Genomic DNA, 17,325 nt, shown 5'->3' with positions numbered 1-17,325 from the left:
TATAAGTTGTGTGGAGTCTCAGTCGCGCCACGTGAGCAACAAACATTCAGTTCTTTTCTTGTTTTTTTCTTTTTCAATTCCCTCTTTATTCCTTTCATTTCAGATCCAAATGGTTTGCCCACAGGTAAGTATCAGGAAACTTTGGGTGGAACCGCTCCAAAAAGTCAGAGATGTCCGATCAAGAACTGGCTGAGAAGAGGGTGGAATTTCCGGTTTCCCCACCAGAAATAGTGTTCAACAATTAAACTTTTTTTTTGCTTTTTTTTTTTTTTTTTAAAAGTCTCTCATGAGTCTGTGTGGTTACTTTTATATTAAATCTCAAAGCCACATGCCTTCAGGTTTACCCCTCACTCCCAGGTTCCCTATTTGGTTGGTTATATACTTATTTGTTTAATTTTCCCACACATAGCAAATTAACCTCTGCGATTTTACTCGCCCGCTGATTTAACTACAAACACAATTTCATAAACAACGGCAGTCCTGAATCACATACCCCTTTCAAGCTTGCAGCAGGTTTCAGTATTCCAGTTTTATTCAAAGCGATCTGCAGTCTGTTCACTGCGGGAATCTCCCACAACACAATATTTTAATTGATGTGGAAAAGATTTCTATCAGTCTTCTATACACACCACTGGATTGCCAGATTCAGTTTTGTTTCTAAAAGCAAGTGATAGCGAGCATGGGCTCTGTTACTTAGAAGGAAAACATGAGGGAAACTCTCGGGACATTCCAAAAAAAGTAAATAACACTCGATTTACTGAAAATACTCTAGCACGTTTGACAGAATTCTTAAAAGGGTAAAGTCATTTTTTGTTTTGTATGCTTCTGCAGTAGAAAGGATCCAAATCAAAATAAAACCTGTCATGTTTTTTTAGTGGGCTTTTTCTTGCATCTCAAGTTGTTTCTGAATAGCTTTAGAAAAAAAAGTGGAGCAAACTTTGCACTGCAGCAAAAGCTAACTAAATCCAGTCCCTTGTGAACATCACCCGATATCAGCAATAACTAATTTTTAGTAATATAAGGAATAATTGCTTTTAGGAATAGGTTGTTCTGTTCTGAACTAAAATCAGCAGCAGACGACAATTAGGTAACTCTGGTACGGCAACAGTTCTCAGGGCATGTAAACTAAACACATCTAACAGGTTTTTTTTCTGAGTGCCCCCCCTTCTCTTTTTTGAATCTTGGGACTGTTTTATGTTTGGAAGTGTTTTCTTAGATTTCTTCCTGCCTTCAACACAGGATCGAATTATGAGTTTCCTTCTAGCTTGCTAACAATGTTTATGTGAACATTATCTTCATTTAGGAATCACAGTTCCGTGCATTCCCAATGTAAACAGGTATATATCCAATCTGTGGGGAAAAAAAATGCTGGCAGCTCCATTTACTGTAAAAATAGCACTAGCTGTTAGAAGGAAAATAAATCAAGATTCTTAGGATCCATGGTGTGGACAGCAGAGGATGGATTTATGTATGACTTACATTACCATTCTACTATACATGTGTTTACATGAGTAGGGCCTAGTGAACTGGAAAACTGTTTATTTGGGTTGACTTTCACAATAAGTTTTAAACAAAGTAGCTTTTGGGTCAATTATTTTAGTTTAAAAAGCTGTCCTTGGACACACAAAAGAGATTTCCTAGCCTGGGAGGTGTGAGTGATTAAAGTACTCCTGGTTTAATGACTGTGCAACACTGAAACGTCCATTAGAGGTTGCCCAGAAGGGCAAGCTGTCCTGTTTTTTTTTTTTTTTTTTTTTTTAATACGTGCTGTCCAGCATTTTAAAACTCATTCTTACAGGTAGGGCATGCCATGATACCATTGAATGAATACTTATTCTCTTACAAAATCTGACTACCTTTGAGAAAAAATAAAAACAGAAAGAAAGCCTGCTGTTTATAGAATAGCCAAGTATCATCAGAGGCCCTGTTGTGTGCAAGTTTGTACAGTGCTTATATACTGAATCTGGTGAAGTTGTACTTGGTTGTTTATTTCATTTTATTCTGGCACTGCTATTGCATTGTGATGGTAACAGATGCAAAAACTGGAAAATGACTAAGATGAATATGTCTTTTTGTAGCACTAGTTCATATGTTTAGGTCTGATAACAGTTATTGGAGCCTGGAACAATTGTATTTGTGCATTCAGTGCAGGTCCTTTAATTTTGAGGCACTGTAGCTTATTTGTTTTTTTTTTCTCAAATAAGAATGAGATATATTTACAGTTTTGTGTATACTTTATGCAATGTCCTCTAAATCTCATCTCAGTCTGACTCATCCCTCTTCAAGGACATGTGGATAAAAATGATAATGTTGAATATCAGTTTATCCATGCTCAAGGTTACTTGATGTTACTCTGCAATCTTTTTAAACAAAATCTAATCACGAGACAGTTCTAAAGTTTAATACTCACTCTGATTCAAAATAAAAGCAAAATCCTTTACTCAGCACAAAAAACTAATTAGAAATGTAATAAAAAATACATTGAACATGTGTTAGCTAAACAAAAATATCATCTTATACAGTAGTCCAGATGGCAATTAAACAACATTTTTTTACATTAGTGTTTCAGTTAGCCATCTCACATGTCAAATTTAGCGCTTCAAACACCTAACTGGAGCAGCTAAATGTAAGTCTCAGGTAAGAAAAAAATGCATTAAATTAATCATCCAAAACTAAGGAAGACCATTATTTCTATGTGTAAACACTGTGAAAAAGGTTTCTAAGCAGAACGCTCCACCGTAAGATCATGAGTGGTCTCTGTATTAGAACTGTTATCAGAAAGATATCACAGGTACTTTAACCCTCAAAATGCTGACATTGTACAGTCATGCAGTATTCCAACACAATAGCTATTTATATAAATTGTAAGTGTTGAAAAATGAGTACAAGGCTATTTCTACAGTGCTCTGTTTAAAAATAAACATTGTGGGGGGACTATTGCATAAACTGTAGAACTAAGGACTAAATCTATTCTCGGTTAAACTTGGTTGAACAATACCAGTTGAAAGTGTGTCAAAATAAAAGTAGGAACATAAGGGATGGAGTCTCTTGTTAGCATACCATGAGCCCTATGGCAGTGTCATGTTTTTTTTTAACGATACCTGTGTTTTACTCGTTACACAATACCGTGCTTTAATTACTTGTAAACAATGTTCTTCCAGCCTTCCATTGTGGAATCATTGTAACTATCCACTTCCATTTGTGCCCTGTGGTCAAACTCTCTGTCATAACACTTAAACAGTAAACTATTTCTACCACTTAGGGTTTTATAAATACCAATCAAATCCTCTTTTAATTGAATACATATTGAAGACATTATTTATACCTGTCCACATAGTTCTTATTATTTGTTTTTCAAATATTAAGTCCAGTTGCTCTATAATGCCTTATTAATATAGTGAACATCACAACAACAACTGCAGTAGGACTACAGTAAGTCCACTGGAAATGATACACAAACATTCTTTTGATAAGTGTCCCATTTCACAAAAAGTAGTTTTTGACTACTTTTGAGATGTTGTGTAATATCTTTGTATTTTTATATCTTAAAAACAAACTCTGGGAATGTCTTTATCTTTCACGAGGATTTACTTAATTTTCAAAGATGACACTGGGATTCCCATATTCTCCTTCTGTAACCACTTCTGGCTAGCAGCAGTAAGGGTGGGAAAGGAAACTTCCCCTTTCCTAAGCTTTTGAGGAAGTCACTGATAATATGCGTAATCAGCTTGCTCAGAATTTCACTTTCAAGGCCATTTGTTCTGTCTTTGCCAAAGTTGCATTCCAGATACTATATGTAACTTGACCATTCCAAGAAGGTCAAGTGTATTGCTTTTTGAAAACTGACTCTTACTTCATTTGAACGAGGTGCTGAACTAACATCCGTGGCCTGGTGATTTACATTTGTACAATTTACACCTTAAACTTTCAATACTATTTCAATTCTAGTACTACTGTCCTGCTGAAACAGTGCCTTTTGTTTGTAAACAATTCATAGTTCTCTGCTCAGGCTTTATTCCGATCCTTTGGTTCTCAAATCTTTACTGCCACTAAGGCCCTGTCCACACTACTTAACCAATCTCAAGAACCATACATAAAAACGTTTTAATTTATCGAGCTCAAAGCGTCCATATTAAAGCACTATCCATGTTTAGTTAGGCTTGACATTATCCCACCATGCACTATATTTATGTTTACAACCCGGCAAATATAGAGTCTGTGCCCACGGAAAACATACACTTCTTATCATGAACGTTATGGTTTTGTTTCTTAAAAACACAAGATACACTTTATCATAATGTGTGTGTTTAGTTTTGAAGTTCTCTTTGACCGATTTTTTCACTCCAGATATCAATGTGCCTTGATTTCGGCATTTGATCACATCGCTCCATGATCCACCATTTCAGCACAGAGCCTCTCAAACCCGACCACGCACCCTGCAGCGCTACTAAATATGAACCGCTCAGCACTCAGGAAAGGAAAAAAACCCTACTCACATATTTTTTAATTTTTTTAGGGGGAAACCTCAGTAAATCCGTGGCTGAGGGCAGCCCTTCCTCCAGGCTCTAAGCGGTCAACTCCCGTTTCGGCTTCCCAGCGCTTGACTTAGCAGCTGCTTGCTGATGATGTATTGGTTATGGACGGATTCTACTTCCAGAAAAGCAACCAAGTTTACAATTTACAACAAGTCTCAGAAATTGTATACGGTACAGCAGTATTGATAGTCGTTCTCAACTCCTTTAGGCGTCTGTTCTGAGTACTGTATTTGTAATGTCCACCTGCTAAAACGTATCAGAAAGCATTTGGGGATATTGGAAGATACACAAAAACGGTGTAATACCAATGTAGTTTGGTATTACACCGTCCACATTTCTGACAAACCGCACTTCTTGATGTGATCTAATATAGACTCGGACTCAAGACTACCCTGAGGTATTTAACACTTTTAAGCCAGTTTAAAGGCAAATAATATGGTTTAAAAGGCACATTGTGGACAGGGCCTAAGTTTCATCAGCATTCTTATTAGATCTATACTCTTTTTCTGGTATAAATATGTTAACAAATTCTTCTCATTTAGAGATATACAGCCACTCATTTGTAAACTAATAAAACAGGTACAGCACTCACTCGATATATCACGGGTGTCGGGGTCCAATATAAATCCTCGATATATCCAGGGCCGCAACATAGCAAGAGACCATTAGAAAAACAAATAGACTAATAATAAATGCTGTACAACCACTCTCTCATTTTATCGGGGGCGTCAGGGTCCAATATAAGTCCTCTACACAACCCGCTTTTTCTCACTTTTCGTATAACAAGCAGCACACCATTTTAATTTGTACCGTGGAGGGTAATTGCTTCTCATCAACTTCAGTCTCCAATTCATTTCATGAGTCTTCCTCTCCTTTCTCAAATGCACAAACCCACTGCATTGAAACAATATATTCTCATCATAGGAGGCTTGCTGCTAGGGCGCTGCCTTGTGAGTGCATTCCTGCCACACGTGAGCACCTTGTTGGCGAAAATAAAAACCACTTCAGCAAGTAGATGTTTAATTTGCTTTGTGTTAATGTGCAATACGTGTGTATATGATAACAGTATGATATTAAGGCTTTGTTTTTATTAGTTATGTATATTTGTGTTTTTGATTTGCAGTACAAAATAAAACTAACAGTAATTCAAAATGCCTATGTATATTGCTAAGACATACATCCCTCGACTTCTGGACATGTTTCTATGCAAAAGAATAAAAAATGCGGTCAGTTGCCCTGCTTTTAGCATGAGAAGGTGATTTACCCACTCCTGAAGTTGTACAATGTTTTAAACGTGCACTTCCTAAAGCAAGTGGAATGTGCGTGGTACGTGCTGCTATATCATATACATAAAGAAAACAAAAACAGAGCAAAAATACAAACCTTGTGAAGTCATACAGGACCTAAAAAAATAGGCTAAAGACTCATATCTTGACAGCAATTAACTTATTGTTTTAAGAACTTTGCGGCAAATAATAGCCCATCTACTATATATTTCTACATATAAAACACAATAGTTCCACAACTTCATAAAAAGGACAGGGTGCTGAATACAAGCAGGCTGAGCTCCATTTGAGTATAATGACCCTAATAACTGTACTGTCCTGTCATTTTAAATACTTTCACCGGAAGAAGAGACCTTTAAGGTCTTGAAAGCTTGCGATTAATTATTGTTTAGTTAGTCCAATAACAGGTATCACATTTCCTTTTCTATCTGTCATCTCTGGACTGATACTGGCTACCATTTCATCTATCAACGTTAATATAACTGAATGTGTTGTTGGCAACTGAAGGCTGTGTCAGTTCAGTTCAGTCTTATTCAGCACATACGAACTTTTATTGTGTCGATAGAACGCAATGAATATTCCAACAGCTGCATCATGAAAGCATGTGCAAAACAAAAGAATAATACTGACACTTTGTTTTATGGTTCTGGTATGGATGATTTATGAAGCTTTTCATTGTTTACAGCACTTTATAAATGTGTACTGTAATTGTACTGTATATTCATTAATATGAGCAGCCTTGAATATAACAGCCTAACTAATTATATATTAGTCTCATGGTCTGGTATACAATTTGAAATTCACCCCTTCAGGTTGATGTTGAGTTTTACCATATTAAAGCTTATTGTGAAAATGGTAGGGGTAGAAACAAAATAACAGGAAAAGCCTTCCACAATATGATTGGAAATGTGTTGATTAATGCTTAAGCTGTTTTACATTTCTATTATGCAGAAAGCTCACTGGCAGGATAATGGAAGGTGTAATTGGCAGAGACTTGCTGATTATAATACACCCAAAAGGAAGCCTTGATTTTAAGGAAGAGGATAAGCAAAACTTTAACCCCTTAAGGTGCGTAAGGAATTGAGCGATTATTGTTCAAACCGTTTCTTCTTGAAACAGATTTGAGAGTGACTCAGCTATCAAGAGGAAGCTGACAATTTGGATGACCAGATCCAACCTGTCAGTACATTTTAAACCCTGTTTCATACAACAATTGTTAGCATAATTTATTTCTGGGACAGATAGATCCATTGTATCCTAGGTTAAAAAAAAAAACAAACAGCCACATTAAAATCATTAAAAAGCCATTTTCTTAAGCGTGCCTTTTGTTACCATCGAAGTCTTGGTATAGGAGGCTCAGATTAAGTACCACTGTTCCTACATTATAGAGTTTTTCACATTAAATCTCCATATTTTTTACTGCAGGAAGGCGGTCTCAGAAAAAAAGAAGACTAAATACCTAATTGATTACAATTTAGATTGTTGTTATGGATCTCATTAATTAACATTTACATTACAAATAAAATGTCGGCTATGTCACTTCAGGGTTAAATATGAATATGTATAATCAAATTCACTTTTATTGTACAATAAAAACACTTTAAATTTTAGAAAATAAAATAAATACTTGAAGTTGCTTTTCTTAGTTAGCAGTTCTATTACAGATACTGCAGCAAAAAATCACTAGCCAAAATTTTTTTTCTTAGAGCCTGTCATTTTATGCCGCAGTGTTTTATTCCCATTATCATAAATAGAAGCCATTCTCTTGCGTAATTGAAAATGAAAAAATGATTCAGACTGCACCTCAATCAGCCCCTTCCAAAATAAAAGACCTATATTGATCAATGTTGGTTAGTTTATCCTTCTCTCCTCTGCTTCTGTATTAGCATTCTAAAAAGCTTGTGCCAGTCAGCTTCAATTGGCAGATGTAGATGTAATCTTTGAAACAAAGAACATCACTGCATAAATCTTACCTGCCATCAGAAATGACCTGCTCTGGGAAACAAGACAATAAATGACATCATCTGCCAAACATTGTTTTTACATTTATTGGCATAACTTATTGCGATAGGCAGCAATACTATTCAAATTGCTGCAGTGTGACAGTTGGTGCTTATACAAGCATAGAGTACAGTGAACCAGGATAAAGTGATTCTAACAGTCAGCAAACCAAGCCTCCAAAAGCTGAGCTAGTTGATACTGCTGCAGTTTTTTAATTATTTGAAGGCAGAAATACATATTTATCCTAAGATTTCCATTATTCACATATGAACATGTGCAAGTAAACTCACCCAGAATAAATACTTTAAGAATATGCATATGTAATTAATTTTCGATGAGTTTCCATGTCTATTTTGTAATTTTGACTTCCATGCCACAAAAACACACACACACACACACACACACACACACACACACACACACACACACACACACACACACACACACACACACAAGACTCTTTGTGATGTCCGGTATCTCAAATGTTTGTAGACATTCTTGTCACAGTTGCCTATTAATTGATTTAAACTGGAGCAGATTTAAATACATCCATCTATATATATATATATATATATATATATATATATATATATATATATACACACACACACACATATATATATATATACACACATACATATATATATATATATATATATATATATATATATATATATATATAAACTATACAAAAATGCATGTGTAGTCTTTTGGACAAAACCATAATCACTATTTACATGGTGTGTGCATTCCAAGCATAAACATTGGTATCACACGAATGTCAACTGATTAACTAGACGCCTATTTTTATTAACAGTTTAGAGAGGAATGCTATTGTACATAAACTTCCCAAGATGAAAAATAGTCTGTGACCGATTTGTAACCAATTGACCAGTTGCTATTGATTTGCACTCTGGGGGAGAGTTTGTGCAGATTAAACCATATACTTTACATACATTGCCATTGACTTTCCACTATTACCACAATCATAAATTCCATTACCACCACAGCCAATGAAGAACATCAATACCTCACTACATTAAATCTACAAGCCTGTGCTGCCCTATGAAACGCCAGTCTGTGGGTACAGAAAGAGAATGCTTTATAACCTTCATCACATGACACTGGACAGTAGAATCAATATACTGTAGGTATGTACTGCAAGGCAGGCATTTAATCACACGTGAAAATGAATGGTACTTAGTGTCAATTTAATACAAGTGCACCATAAATTATATACTCAGCACTGAGCTCTAGGACAAATCATTCAAATGAACTTTCTTCCATGTAAAACAAGGTTGAGAAAACTGGATTTGTTGGACAGGCATGGGTTCACCCTCTGTGTAAATATACAACATTTGCTTTAGTGTTAGGGAGAATTAGGGTAGCTGCAATTCTGTACTACCGTCTGCCACAGTTTTAAAAAGGAGCTTTGCTTGGTAACGTTATTGACAAACTAGAAAGTTCCAGCACCCCACTACCAGTTGATCACTGATCCTTGTTAATACTGTGCCCCACCCCTGTTGTAGCCTATACTCCTTTTTTGAATAGCTTCTGTTATTTAACTGATTGATGGTCCCAATTAACTCTTTCACTGGTAGTCAAGTACCAGCCACAAGCCCAGTAATTGCTGTGATTTGAAAAATTATTATGAACCAAGACAGAAATCCTGGTATTGAATAAAAATCATAGCAGTTACAGCCATAGAATGTAGTGCAAATGAAAATCTAAACAAACATATGATACTGGTTTAAATATATAGCATAAATATGTATTATTATTATTATTATTATTATTATTATTATTATTATTATTATTATTATTATTATTATTATTATTATTATTATAATAATTAATTACTCATTTAACAGATGCTTTTTATCCAAGACCTTAATCACTGGACCACCAAGCTTCCTTGTGAAAGTTGCCCCTTTGAAAATTTATAAGTTGTGGAAACTTCATCATGCACCAAAGTAACATTGCAGCTGCCAGCATAAACTAAAATGCAAGTATGAGTCTGCTATTATGATACCAGCTGTGTATAGCTTTACCAGTATGGTACAGTATAGCTTCAACTGCAGAAAACCATTTGCAGTGGGCACCAGCATACACAGTGCTTTTGCTTCACAAAACCTCTGCAGCCTCCTGAAACTGGTGACCAACAGATTTCCCTAGTTTGCCATTATTGACAAAATCTCTCATAAAATAACAATACTTTTGCAACCATATTAAGTACACTAATATAAAAAAATACACTGTATTGGTTTCTGTATTGACAATGTACCTAATTGCAAGCACACAGAACTTATTATAAATTACAACAAACACATCAGACTTTACTCAGTCCCATATTAGTATTTCAGAACTTAATCTGCTCTTTCAGAAAATATTGTATACTGGTAAGACTCACAGCATAACCTGAAGCCCCTAAATGCTTTACAAACACATTTTCAGTTATTTTCAGTAGTAATCCTTTCAGCACCAATTAGCCAAGCATCATATCACTACCGCACCATACCTCACTATGTGATTCCCACACAGGTACACAAAGGAGAGTCCTTGTTTCCTCAGTGCTGTAAAAGGTTCCTTCCAGTTATAAATTGTAAATGTCAGTTCTGGAGGTCTGGAAGTACAGTCTTCAACTTAGATACAGCTCCTTCCTCTCCCCGTTGTGTGTGTGGGGATGATGTTTGCAGCAGCTTTGACTCCAGATGACACTGAATGTGCTCGCTAGCTCGCTCGTTCTCTCTCTCTCTCTCTCTCTCTCTCTCTCTCTCTCTCTCTCTCTCTCTCTCTCTCTCTCTCTCTCTCAGCACTGCTGCCACTGAATAATGAATGAAGTATGTAGTCCTGGAGGTTTCTCTCCCATTCCAGTGCAATCCGGTACTGATCAGAGTTAAGCCACACAATGAGTTAGGTCAGGTTACAGCTCCCCATTCAGCAGCCCACCAGTCTCTTTCATCCTGCTATTGTTTTCCATGGCCTCAAATAAGAACCATTCAGTGGACCACAGGTGTCACAGTGGAAGTTGCATGCGGCTGGTAAAGGCATTTTCTGACAAAACCAAGCCCCCCCCCCCCCCTTCCCCAATATATATTGTAAGTTTACTGATTAGAGGAAGTGTGTTTACAATTCCAGATATTTTTGGTGGGCTGTCTCAGTGGTTACTTTTCGAGAAAAATCAACACACAGCTTTATTTCCCATTTCAGTGACCTTCATCCCGTCATAGTCAAGCATTTAATGATTTTTTTTAATTAACTGTATTCATTTTAAATGTATACATATTTATTTTGACACTCACAAAACCAAATTTGCTGTTTTAATACTTTTTTTTTTTTTTTTTTTAACTATCCTGACAAACACTTGGGTAACATGCCTATGCTCAATTTCAATGGGACTACATAACAGGAGACTCTTATAATTTTTTTTTTTTTTTTTTTTTAAAGAAAGAATGTGCATTCAAAAGGACAAGAAACTAATAAAATAATTCCAGTAAATTCTTACTTAATTTGATAATGTCAATTAGTAGATCTCATGTTTTCCTACTTGGTAGACAGACATATAATGGAAAACATGTATTTGATTTTTATAAAATACCAATTAAAAATCTAACAGTACCATAATGTGTAAAATGTGAGACCTACCAAGTGACAGTACTGTAATTCTGTACTGTAAGTCGCCCCGGGTAAGGGTGTCTGCTAATAATATAATAATAATAATAATAATAATAATAATAATAATAATAATTCATATTCATATTTATGGTTGATTCAGCTATATTTTTATGGTATTAGGGTATACAGTAAATGCTCACCAAAGTACAATGCCAAAGATATTCTTTCACAATACAGGGTCAACTGTATATATTGTATGAACTCATAGTATGCATTCTTAAGCTTGTCAAGTAATAAAAGCAGCAAACAATTAAATACGCAAACATAGATATACCAGCAGGTAGAACATGTGCCCTACCCATTGGTGACTCTCCTCTGAAGTAAGTCTGCTGCAAGATGGAAGTAGGAGGCTGGCAAACTAGAGCTGTTTTTATAAAATGGTAGTATCTCAAAAGTTTTTTGTAACATATGGTAAATTATGCATAGAAGTAGAGTTTCTACCAGTGTTTCAATATTGATTTGCCCTGCCAAAAAGAATTAGCACTGCCAAAAAGAATGAGTTGAACCCTGTTTTGTCTGAAACAGGGTTCCACTCATTGCGTGTCTCTGGGGTTAGGAAGACCACATTTAAGTGCATTAGATAACCCTTAAAGCACAGAATAATAAAATACACTAACACATGAAAACAACATTACATCACAGCTACTACAACCTTGGAAACTCTGAATTTCAACCAACCAACCCTTCATCTAAAGCTAGGTCTTACTAGATAAGCTAAAAAATGCAGGTCTTTCAGCCTAACTACGACAACCCTGGACATGGTATCTTTGAATTTCAGCTCACAAACCAAGTTATACAAATGAGCTAACAGCACTTATATTCCCTAAAGGTAAATAATTAATAATGTATGATATACTTTTTCTTAAATATCTCTAGAAATATGATTCTTTGGAGATGTGAGTTCCCTAAAATACTTGGATACTTTTATGTTGTGTGTCACAACTGTTCAGATGTTTTTCAGGCCACAGAGCCATGCTTGAAACTGAAGCTCCTATGTATTTAAATGACTCAGTACCCTTATAGCCTTTTGCTGCTGAGGAAAGAGCTGTTTTTTCCAATAGCCTTTCAGTTTTGAAAAGAGCTGTTATTCTTAATAACTGTAACAAGAATTCCTGGCATGTCACTTGATTTTTGGATGCAGTATGAGTCTGTAGTTCAAGAAAATGCATATTTCAAAGCCGATTGAAATTTGCTTGCAACTTCACAATATTTTTGTATTGTGGCATCAACCATGAGCTTGAATTAATAAAAGTGTGCATGAAGAATTAACTGGCTGCTGTGAAATTGCATGACTATATTTAAAACTGTATATGTGTGAGACAGTGGTCTCTTGGTGAGGATTTGTCCAGCAATACTGATGAATAACTGTGCTTGATATTCAATGCTAAGTGGAAGTCCCTTGCACAGTAGGCCTTCTATGCAGCGTGGCATTTCCCAATTTCATGTCATCTGATAGCATTTAAATCTAGATCTGTGGACTGGAGCCCCAATGCTTAACATCTGAACAACTGCTTAAATAATAAACAAAAAGTAAAAACCTTATCAGTCAACCCCAGCTGTATTCAATTGACAGTCTTTAATTGATGTCTAGTTAGGAACGTTTTGCAGGAATGTAAATAGTAATCAAGAACGGTCTTGTTTATGGTATATAAAATGTGTAAATAAACATTAGTGTTCCCAAAATGGCTTCTTCAATGTCCCACCCTAATTAACCTTCACTGTAAAATCTGTTTGACTGATTATAGCTTTTATTCACTGGGAAAATAACTATTCTTGCTTTACAGGATGCTATACAGTATGCATTATTATACTAACCTACAGCAAGAACACGTAACAGATTGACTACTGATACTGCAGAAAACTAGTATTTTCTCAAAACTGTTATAAATTCCAGGCTGTGTTGAGAAGATAAATCATGTTTTCTTCCATAAACAGGAAAAACAATGATTAAATACTCCAGATATGTGCTTGCTAAATGAATGATTCCCTCAGCCAATGTGATATATATATATATCATACATACTAAGTAAGAGACAGTTAAAGCAAGTATCGTACAAATAATTCAAGAAGATTGTTTTCCTTTATCCCACTTGATGAAAAAAATGATAAATCAAACACTTACCAGAGAAGACTGCTGTGGGAATGCAGGTCCACATATAAAAGATTCATTCCCCACAATCACCAGCAAAGGAGAGGCAGCCTCTGGACCTATAATGCAATACCATTATATCATCATAAAAAAACCAGAATATTAATACCAGCAGCTTCTCATTAAACTCTTCAGTCTTCAGTTGAGTATTGAGTGCTCATGTTAAACTCTGTTCATCAAGTCATGAAATCTCATACAGTAACCCAGCATACTGTTGATGTTTTTTTTTTTTTTTTTTAAGAGCTTAGACTTTATATTAGATTCACATTCTGCTTTCATGTTATAAATATATTCAATTAAACTCTTTGTTGGAATGCATTTTGGATATCAAATTGATGGTTTTGGCATCCATTCAAACTCAACTTAAATACAAAAGTTTGTTTCATTTTGAGTATAAAATAAATGTGTGTGTGTGTGTGTGTGTGTGTGTGTGTGTGTGTGTGTGTGTGTGTGTGTGTTTTATATAATGCTGTGAGTTTGGCAGATCTTCTGAAGCATCCTGGTATCATGTTCTTCTCAGTTCGGACTTAAATATTATGTAACCAGTTCTGATTTCTGATATTTCTGGCTGAAGTGCTTTAGCACATATAAAAGGCATGAGTTGCTTGTGAGAATAAAGACCTTGAAACTGAAAGTATGAAGAGACCCACATAGGATATCTCCTTGGAAGTGCAAGCCGTGGCAGTCAGACGTCTACCAAAGAAAGAAAGCAATAAAGGCCAGTTTAACTTATCGGGGAGTGTGAGCTTTTTGAACCTTAATTTGAATAAAATCTCCAATTAATATGGTCCTGCTGTGTATATTGTCTACACTAGCACAGCAAGAGTAGCAACATATGAAGTTGCATCATATTCAGCTGTATTTATCTGCTATTACTGTTGTACAGCTGTTTTGGATAAGTGGACAATCACAGTAAAATTTTGCATCTGTGCTGAGCTGGTAAAGAAAACAAAGCTGGTGATGCAAGGATTAGCTGGAGCTCAATGAACTGACCAACTTGTCTCATAAATTAAACATGGTTTTAGACATCTGTAGATACTGGCAAACCTATCTGAATTGTTTCCCATCTTGTTATATACAGTGGTACTGTATAACTTTTGCCTTCATCCAGATACTGTACCTAGATCTGCTTTGGGGTCTTTAGTAATATTTTCCAAGGTGTGAGTATGAGTGTGTCAGCTTTAGCAGTGCCACACACACTGAAGCACACACATTTCCATGGTTAGCCACATTTTCCTCAGTGTAAACACACCTATGACTGGCTGCCACGTTTACATTAAACATAGACTATACAACAGTTATAACAGCACAGTTAACTACTTCTTTGGATATGGTTAATATTTCCTATGTTCTGGTGTGTGCCAGCCTGAGAGTTGTAGTAGCGCTAATCTGTGGGGCTGCGGGAGAGAGTGTGAGTGATGCGTAACTACTTGGCTGCCTGGTGCTTCGCCTGCTTTAATAAAAGAGCTGAGAGCTAATTCTGGTGTCTACCTGTCTTTCTCAGGTAAATCCCAACAGCAGTGCTTGTCAGTGCTACAATACTGTAGAAGAGCATCACAGAGTGCACATGAGGTTTATAAGAGGGAGGATGTTTGTATTCTTAAAGGCCTTAAACGGTCATACCGGATACCAAGCAAATACAGTTAGTGTAAATTTGAACTATAGTTAATGTGAATATGAGGGAAATTTTCCCCAAGTTGCATAGTTATTCTCTTACAGTGTGCAATGAAGCTTTAGGGAAGAGGTAAGAAATTAGACTTAGGAGCTGGGTCACCGGTGTAACCATGGAGACCCCCAACACCCTTTGAGAACAGGGTGAATGAAAAGTAAGTCATAATATTTGAATTGTAAAAGTTGAAATAAAAAAAAATATATATATTATTGTGAACTTTTTCAAACAATTCATTTGAGCTCTATATTTTTATTTGTTGAGGATGTATCTTTTTTTAAATTTTATAATAATAGTGAATTATTTGTTTTATTTTGCTTGGTATTAGTTATAAAAACCATAGCAGACTTTTCAACTAGACTTCTTGGACTCCGTTACCCAGACGTCCTATAATGCCTGGTAATGCCCATTGTTGAGGGTATATTTATTTATTTTTTGGTTTAGTTACATTTTTATAGCGCCTTTAGCCAAGGCGCTTTACAAGTTTAAACAATGTGGTACAATCTAGGAAAAATGGATGAAAATAATGTAAGTGTATTGGGCTGTGGTGGGGAGACAGATTAGTTGCTTAAATGAAAGCAGAGGGCCAGAGGCTAGGTCAGGGTCAGGAAAGCAGGGTCATAACAGGAGGTCAGGGGCCAGGGGTAGCAGTAGGATGGGCAGGGAAAAGAGATGCGTTTTGAGGGAGGAGTGGAAACTACACAGTGTGGGTGACTGTTTTATGGTAAGTGGGAGTCTATTCCAATGAAGGGGAGCAAGAAGGTAAAAGGAACGGAAACGGAATTGGGCACAGGGTGAGGGTGAGACAGAGAGGAACAATAGTGGGTGGGAGCATTAGGGACGTGGGGGAATATAGCAGGTAATCAATGCAGCCAGACAAGATGGGGTAAGGCCATGGAGAGATTTATACACAAGGGTAAGGAATTTGAACAGGTAGTGATAGTAGACAGGAAGCCAGTGTAGCTGGAGGAGGAGAGGGGAAGTATGAAAGGAGTGGGGAGGTTAAATATGATACGGGCAGAGGCATTTTGAACTTGTTGTAATGGTGTAAAAGCGTAGGATGGAAGGCCAAGAAAGAGGGAGTTGCAATAGTCAAGTTGGGTTAAGATAAGAGAGTGGACCAGGAGTTTAGTAGCAGACAGGGAAATGGAGGGGTGTATTTTGCGGGACAGGGTGGGGGTGAAGATGAGGAGGGGAAGAAAAAGATTTTAGTTTTTAATGGATTGTTGAGGAGGTATCGGTGCACCAACCAATATCTAGGGATACATTTTTGTTATCCCACTTCAGTGGAATATCATTTTTTATAGTAAACACTGCAGGTAATGTTTTTGAAAGAGGTGCAAACTTGGCAAAGCTTTCATGTGGGCTTTCACAAAAATAGATAGGGGCTCAATTAGAGGTTTCACTGGAAGCAAGTCTAATTAATGAAAGGTCACAAACAAGGGGACATTGTGTTATATCAATTGTGTTACTCTATACAAATCAATTAGCTTAGCCAGCATTTTTTGGAGCAGATGAATACAAAGCAGATGATTATACAAATAATAAAGACTGTGCCTAGGATGCTGGGACTGTATGTTTCATATTAGAATCACAACTTACATTCATTATAAACGGCTACTTTATAAACATCTACTCTCTTTTCTGCCTCAGATAAGCAGCTATTTAAAATATATAAAAACTGCATCTTCCTGTTGCCAATCAGTTTCAGTCAATTGGCAAGGAAACATCATTGACATCATTGCAGGTGCTGCTCTGTCCAAGACAACACAACTTACTGATGATTTACAGGGAACAGTCAGCACTTTATGAGCTATTATGAGAACCTACTTCACTGCTGCAGTCCACCCCCAACCTACCTAAGAGAATAAGAGGCAATAATTGTTGAAGAATTGGCATGTATCCGAACAGAACAAAGGAAACACCTTGCAGACTTGTTTTGTACAAACTCATGCATCTAAATAGGGATATCCAAGGTAAATAAAAAAAAAAGAAAATACAACTTCATAT

General features: G+C 36.2%; 1 protein-coding gene across 2 annotated transcripts in view; it reads right to left on the bottom strand.

Moving 5' to 3' along the window:
- The window catches only part of LOC121314671 (A-kinase anchor protein 2-like), a 144,365-nt gene that overhangs the window by 36,812 nt on the left and 90,228 nt on the right, over window positions 1–17,325 (bottom strand). For both annotated transcript variants that reach the window (XM_041248162.1, XM_041248171.1), the window contains exon 9: window positions 13,620–13,705. In XM_041248162.1, coding sequence (XP_041104096.1) covers window positions 13,620–13,705 — 86 coding nt within the window. The remainder of the gene's footprint in view (window positions 1–13,619; window positions 13,706–17,325) is intronic.

This window comes from Polyodon spathula, chromosome 1 (genome assembly GCF_017654505.1).
Source record: "Polyodon spathula isolate WHYD16114869_AA chromosome 1, ASM1765450v1, whole genome shotgun sequence".
Taxonomy (NCBI): domain Eukaryota; kingdom Metazoa; phylum Chordata; class Actinopteri; order Acipenseriformes; family Polyodontidae; genus Polyodon; species Polyodon spathula.
Note: the sequence above shows the minus strand (reverse complement) of the source record. Positions and strands in the feature narration are given on the sequence as shown.